The sequence below is a fragment of the Penaeus vannamei genome, chromosome 17 (genome assembly GCF_042767895.1).
Source record: "Penaeus vannamei isolate JL-2024 chromosome 17, ASM4276789v1, whole genome shotgun sequence".
Taxonomy (NCBI): domain Eukaryota; kingdom Metazoa; phylum Arthropoda; class Malacostraca; order Decapoda; family Penaeidae; genus Penaeus; species Penaeus vannamei.
Window position 1 is genome coordinate 37,600,645 of NC_091565.1, and position 7,500 is coordinate 37,608,144.

Genomic DNA, 7,500 nt, shown 5'->3' on the forward strand with positions numbered 1-7,500 from the left:
GTGATTAATTGTTTTCGTGTGTATATACAGAGATTTGTCAGGATAATCTTTTCCAATGATAGATATTTACTTGTTAAAAATACATATGTTTTGATTTTGTATTGCTGTGAAAGGATTTGTACATTTTCATTTCCTCTATATTTGAAACTTGAGATTGACCCATTAGTTGTTTGTACATTTTATTGTCAACACCAAAACTAGAACTTTGGGAAGGTTGTAGTAACCTGTAAGATTGTAAAGTATGGTAAACATTGTTGTAGGAATAAGTTTGAAATGTAGAAATCAAGAATTTTTGTATTAAGGTAATATATTTTTTTCTTTTTTTGTATGTACAATGTTAAAGTAGTATATCCATACCATTAACAAAGACGTTGTTGGACTTCAAGACCTTTAGAACATAAAAATTCAATCTGAAAAGCACATTTTTCATATTCCGCTTTTTCACTATAAACCGGAGCAAATTAAGCTTTTATTTTCCAATGCGTAGTTTAGCCTCTCTAAGTGCGCTCGTTAGGGACGCCATAACTACCATTCGTAAATCAGTTTTGTCTGTTAAGTCTGGCGTAATGGTTTGAGATTTATGAGGGTATGTGCGGGCGTGTTTTTATGCGGGTTGCGAGGAAGGGAGCTGTGTTTTGTGCGGGTGTATTTTTTTTATTTGATTTCTTTTTCATTTTCTATTTCTTTCGCTTTTTTTCATTTCTCTGTTTTGTACTGCTGTTGTTGTCTGTCTTTTTAAAACTGCTGCCTGTCTTTAACAAGCGATTGGACGTCAACAAAATGCGCCACATTTCCTCTCCGTACATACTGATAAACACAAAAATAAACAATTACATAAAAAGAAAACAAATAAAAAGAGAAAATCTATTTTTCATACACCCCCTAGCAACACAGGTTCACACCTACACAAAGCCTTTTTCCTGTGTATTCTCCCTGCCGCTGTGACCCGTCGGAGAGGAGCTAGGTGCTTCAGGCGAAGGGGCTATAAATTTGACCCAAGTACTACCTGCACGAACCGCCGAGAACACCTGAATAGTGCACTAACACTGCACACTTTTCCTGGGGGATGGTGATGACTAAGCGTTATGCTTGTGATGGATGTAGTTGTAGAATGTGTAGATGAGAGGTTGAGGGGACAAGAATGTGATGTGCGTGTGTTTTTTGGAAGTGTTATGTGGTGAATGTAGGTGACATTATGGTGTTTATAATTGTTCGAGTAGAATGAGTGAAAATGTATTTGTTGTACCATGTGTTCTGTATATGCACCATGAACAAATATCTCAAATTGTAAAAAAAAGAAAAAGAAAAAACACTACAGGCAGCCATTATCAAAACAGAACAACGAAAGGGAATTGATAAATACAACAAAACAATTAAGAGATACAAAGAGTAAGATCGAGAAATAGGGACCTACCTGAACATACAGTTAGCATTGCAGTGGTATGTAACAATTAGCACGAGAACAAAAAATACTATAGGCAAAAAAGAACAGAAACGTGTGTTGGGCAGTACGTGTTGCAAGAACGGACAGCGAACAGGCTTTGTAACTGAACAGAAGCATTTGAACACATTAAAGTGTTCGTTTCAACAAGTTAATACTTTGGAAGTCACTATTTTTATGTTTTACACGCGGTGTGCCAGAAAAGAAAACGTTAAGAAAAGTGTGTGCCCGTGTATATGTCTATGGTGTATGAGTGTGTGTATGCGTGTCTATGGTGCATGTGTGTGTGTGTATGGTGTATACGTGGGTCTATGGTGTATGTGTGCGTGTGTCTATGGTGTATGTGTGTGTGTATGGTGTATGTGTGTGTATGGTGTATGTGTGTCTCTGGTGTATGTGTGTGTGTATGGTGTATGTGTGTGTGTGTGTCTGAAGTATGTGGAGTATGAGTGCATGTGTCTATGGTGTATGTGTGCGTGTCTATAGTGTGTGTGTGTGTATCTAAGGTGTATGTGTGCGTGTGTATGGTGTATGTATGTGCGTGTGTATGGTGTATGTGCGTGTGTATGGTGTATGTGTGCGTGTCTATGCTGTATGCGTGTGTGTGTGTATGGTGTATGTGCGCGTGTCTATGGTGTATGCGTGTGTGTGGTGTATGTGCGCGTGTGCGTGTCAATGAAACTAACGGTAAAGACTGAAAACGCGATTTAAGAGCATACGTGAATATAGATATGCCGAACAGGTTTCCGAAGGATGAAAATCAACTTTGAGAAATAAGCTCTATATATCAAGCAATTTGGGCAGGAAATGCAGACTCACTCCACATATTAGCGAAGAACATGAAATTGTCTCCGGGAGGAAGAACCACGCATGGAAAAACAAGACGGGAGATGCCATCAACGCTGCAAATTATCTCTAAGAGAGACGACCCGTCACACAGGTTTCGACAAGCTGTGCAGAGAGTATAAAGGACACCAGATTTTTTTTTTTTTTTTTTTTTTTTTTTTTTTTACATTTTATCACCATTTTTTTTTTTTTTTTTTTTTTTTTTTACATTTTATCGAAAGATGGTAACTGAAGAGAAGCATTTACACGCATTAAGGTGTTTGTTTCAAGAAGTTAATACTTTGGAAGTCAATATTTTCATGCTTTACTCTCGGTGTGCAAGAAAAGGAAACGTAAAGTAAAGTGTGTGTGTGTGTGCCTGTGTATATGTCTATGGTGTATGTATATGTGTGTGTATGTATGGTGTATGTGTGTGTGTATGGTGTATGTGTGTGTCTATGGTGTATGTGTGCGTGTGTCTATGGTGTATGTGTGTGTGTGTCTATGGTGTATGTGTGTGTGTCTATGGTGTATGTGTGTGTGTCTATTGTGTGTCTATGGTGTATGTGTGTGTGTGTCTATGGTGTATGTGTGTGTGTCTATGGTGTATGTGTGTGTCTATGGTGTATGTGTATGTGTATGTATGTATGTGTATGTGTCTGTGGTGTATGTGTGTGTGCCTATGGTGTATGTGTGTGTGTGTCTATGGTGTATGTGTGTGTGTGTCTATGGTGTATGTGTGTGTGTGTCTATGGTGTATGTGTGTGTCTATGGTGTATGTGTGTGTGTCTATGGTGTATGTGTGTATGTCTATGGTGTATGTGTGTGTGTCTATGGTGTATGTGTGTGTGTCTATGGTGTATGTGTGTGTGTCTATGGTGTATGTGTGTGTGTCTATGGTGTATGTGTGTGTCTATGGTGTATGTGTGTGTGTCTATGGTGTATGTGTGTGTGTCTATGGTGTATGTGTGTGTATTTATGGTGTATGTATGTGTGTGTTTATGGTGTATGTGTGTGTGTCTATGGTGTATGTGTGTGTGTGTCTATGGTGTATGTGTGTGTGTCTATGGTGGATGTGTGTGTATCTATGGTGTATGTGTGTGTCTATGGTGTATGTGTGTATCTATGGTGTATGTGTGAGTCTATGGTGTATGTGAGTCTATGGTGTATGTGTGTGTGTCTATGGTGTATGTGTGTGTGTCTATGGTGTATATGTGTATCTATGGTGTATGTGTGTGTCTATGGTGTATGTGTGTGTATCTATGGTGTATGTGTGTGTGTATGGTGTATGTGTGTGTATGGTGTATGTGTGTGTGTATGGTGTATATGTGTGTGTATGGTGTATGTACGTGTCTATGGTGCATATGTGTGTATAGTGTATGTGTGTTTATGGTTTCGACAAGCTGTGCAGAATGTATACAGAAGGTCACCAGAAATCATTGTCTTTTTTATAATTCATCGAAAAATGAAGGGATGAGGAAGCTGAGACATTGAGGACATCCTAATGACTAATCGTGAATAGTAGATACGTATGGCATCCTGTCACTGAATGAATAAAAAAATTGGATACCCTTTAGGTAAAAACATCGGCCGTAATTTTACTGTTTGTCGTCTCCTGACTAAATTGAATTGGATTGGTTACACACACACACACACACACACACACACACACACACACACACACACACACACACATATATATATATATATATATATATATATATATATATATATATATATATATTTATATATATGTATATATATGTATATATATATATAGATAGATAGATAGATAGATATACACACATACATATATATATACATGCACACACACACACACACACACACACACACACACACACACACATATATATATATATGTATATATATATACATATATATATATATATATGTATATATATACATATATATATATATACATATATATATATATATATATATATATATATATATATATATATATATATATATATATATATATATATATATATATATATATATATATATATATATATATATATATATATATATATGTATATATATATATATATTGTTAAATTGCTGAGATGATAGCATGTTATAGTAAACCGGTCTCCCTTTGTTTCACAGTATCTTATCTTCCTTTTGTACTTGCTTTTCCACATTTCCCAGTCTCTGTCTCTGTCCGCCCTCTCTATCTCTCGGTTTATCAGTCTATCTATCCACCCCCCGTCTTTCTGTTCATCTGTGTATCTATCTAACGATCTATCTATTCATTTATCTTCTTACCTATCTATCTATTCATCCCCTCTCAATGCTGTATTGTTATTAATTTTGCCCAAGATGGCAAAAATAAGGTGAGGTGATTTATAAGCCAGTTCTCAATTAACATGACACGACTTTGTCAATTGAAGAACACCTGCACGATCATTATTCATATTTCCGCCGCAGACTTGCCGCACACTTGCCGCCATGGACAGTCACACCGCGGTACTAAGGCCGCTCAAAGTCCCCTCTGACGTCACAAAGGCATGGGTGCAGGATATGCTGTGTCGGAAGGATGGGTGGCAAGTCATCGTCCAGTTTCACCGGATGGAAACGCCTGGATCCCAAGAAGGATATCTAAGTGAGATTCGATTCCTTTGGGTAAAAGTATTGCCGGCCTGATGGGAGTTCCAACGAGCGCTATCTTGGGTTTAAATTCCTATCGGTTCTTCTCCGGTCGAAGCGCCATTTTGTCCTGAGCGAGAACGTTGGTAGAAGGGAAATTCGCGCCAACCGCTTCTTTGTCTCGGAAGAGCTGTCGGCGCTCTGCAGGACTCATGGCGTGAGGCTCCCGGTTTCAGTTGTTTACTACGCTGGCTTGGGAGCCGATGCGCTGACTTTGGTTCTACAAGACATGCGGAAAGAAGGATTTCAGAATATCCCTTCCGCGCATGGGATTAACTTGCAGCAGACTGTATCCGGTCTAGGAACCATTGCCGTCATCCACGCTGTCGGTCTAACATATTTGGAACTCGGCGGAATCGAGAACTTAAACGAGCACATTCCCGAACTCGCTTCCGTTGACTCGTTTCTCGACATGTACCTCCTGTCGGGTCTCCTTCGCCTCACCTCCTTGTATGAAGGGACGTCAATGGCAGAGGTTCTAAGAGCTCTCTCGGAAGTGGCTGGACGTCTGCGGTTGCCTCCAGCAGACGTCAGACTTCCTACGACTCTGATCCACGGCGACCTCTGGGCGGGTCAGCTTATGTTCTCAGAAGACCAGTCAGAGGTCAGCATTCTCGACTGGCAATTTGCAAGTACCGGCAGCCAAATCACTGACATCGTCTCATTACATTTAATAAGCAGTCAGGCTGAAATGGAGGCACTGGCATCATACTGGCACTCTTTCACCAACACCCACAAGACCTTTAAGAGCCCACCGAGTCTCGCATTCGAAGATCTCGTGGACGCGGTGGACAAATCTTGGCAAGTTGGATTCATGATGCTGATGACGAGTCTCGAGAGCTATTTGGATCAGGGGAAATTGGCCGAGGAGAGGGTGAAGAGGGTCGTTGCTTTCCTAAACGACAAAAGGGTTTTCGAAACTCTCCTTGATCATCGGTAACTGATATCCTAAATATTGCTCTGGTTTTTGGATTTTTTTATATCAGCAATTTTCGAAATTCTTGATTAATCATGTTGTAGCATGATATATATCGGAACATTAACATGACTTCATATTAATTTGAATATTAACCTAATAACTGTATTAAAATTTTGTCTAAACGCCATATCTGTCTAGGCATGAAAATATTTTTTTTTTCTTTTAATCCCTTCCTTTCCAGTTCCTTTTTGTTGTGACGTGACTTTCCAGACACTATCAATATACGCTAAGTTGATACACTATACGATGCCTATCCCGTCGGTCATAAATAATGATGAGAATAGCAATGTCGACGCTGCACGCAATTTACGTAGGCCTATAATCCAATGATCCGCAGTTTAAGGCCACGCATATCGGGGTTAATTAAACTTTTTAGAATTTACTGAGTATTTCATTCATATTTCTTCGTTTGTTTATGTTACTGATAAAAAGGTACTAATGTTTCCAAGTTTTATACAACCTTTGTTCTCACTTTACAAGGCTGTTTCTAGTCCCACGTAGCCAAGCGGAAACCCGGTTCTTTTTACTCGAAGTCAAGTCATCAGTCAGTGACCTTTTTAACTTTGATGAACAGAATTGTCGTGTTGATGTCCGATAAAGGTTAACTTGAAACAAGGATAACGATAAACAGTTTTAGAATGGTGTGCACATATTTATACGGAAGTATATAAAGCTTTTGTGTGAATAGACGTTATATGCAATTATAATATGCTAATGTTAATGTTGTATTAGTAAAGATACGATCATTTTATACCAATGAATATGTATGTCCTTCCGATCAACCAACTTATTAGGGATGGACGCTTTTCTACCTATCTACCCCTTTCTCTCTCTCTCCCTCACTCGCCCTCTCTCTATTTGTCTGTCTACATCCCTCCCTCCCTCTCTCTCTCTCTCTCTCTCTCTCTCTCTCTCTCTCTCTCTCTCTCTCTCTCTCTCTCTCCCTCTCTCTCTCTCTCTCTCTCTCTCTCTCTCTCTCTCTCTCTCTCTCTCTCTCTCTCACACTCTCACACTGTCTCTCTCTCTCTCTTCCCTCCTTTGTGAATAGACGTTATATGCAATCAATATATTCTGATGTAATGTTAATTGTATTAGTAAAGATACGATCACTTTATATCAATGAATATGTATGTCCATCCCTAATAACCGATCTACTAGGTTATTAGGGATGGACGCTTCTCTCTCTCTCTCTATCTATCTATCTGTCTTCCTTCCTCCCTCCTTCTCTCTCTCTCAATCCTTCCCTCCCTCTCTATCCTTCCCTCTTTCCCTCTCTCTCCTTCCCTCCTTCCCTCTCTATCCTTCCCTCCTTCCCTCTCTCTCCTTCACTCCTTCCCTCCCTCCCTCTTTACAACGATACATTACAATACATGATAAAGTAAACAAACAAAATACAATAAAATCGCAAGCCAGAGAAGCGGCGGCGGTCGAAGAAACCCACGGTCAAGGTAACCTCTCTCGTAAGACACGGTGAAGGTAACGGTGAGGAACTTTCCAACGCCCTTCCTCCTGTTCAAATAACGATGAGGTTATTTTGGGTCAAAACCAAGCATTTGCAGTCCTTAAGTCGAGGGTGATTTTAACT

At 39.3% G+C, this 7,500-nt stretch overlaps 1 protein-coding gene across 3 annotated transcripts in view; it reads left to right on the forward strand.

The window, feature by feature from the left end:
• LOC113808009 (uncharacterized) overlaps positions 1–417 on the forward strand; it is a 9,084-nt gene extending 8,667 nt beyond the window's left edge. For all 3 annotated transcript variants that reach the window (XM_027359333.2, XM_070132290.1, XM_027359332.2), the window contains exon 2: positions 1–417. This exon is cut by the window's left edge and continues 1,229 nt beyond it. In XM_027359333.2, the coding sequence (XP_027215134.2) occupies positions 1–8 (8 nt within the window). In that variant the 3' untranslated portion in view covers positions 9–417.
• Positions 418–7,500: the final 7,083 nt, after the last annotated feature.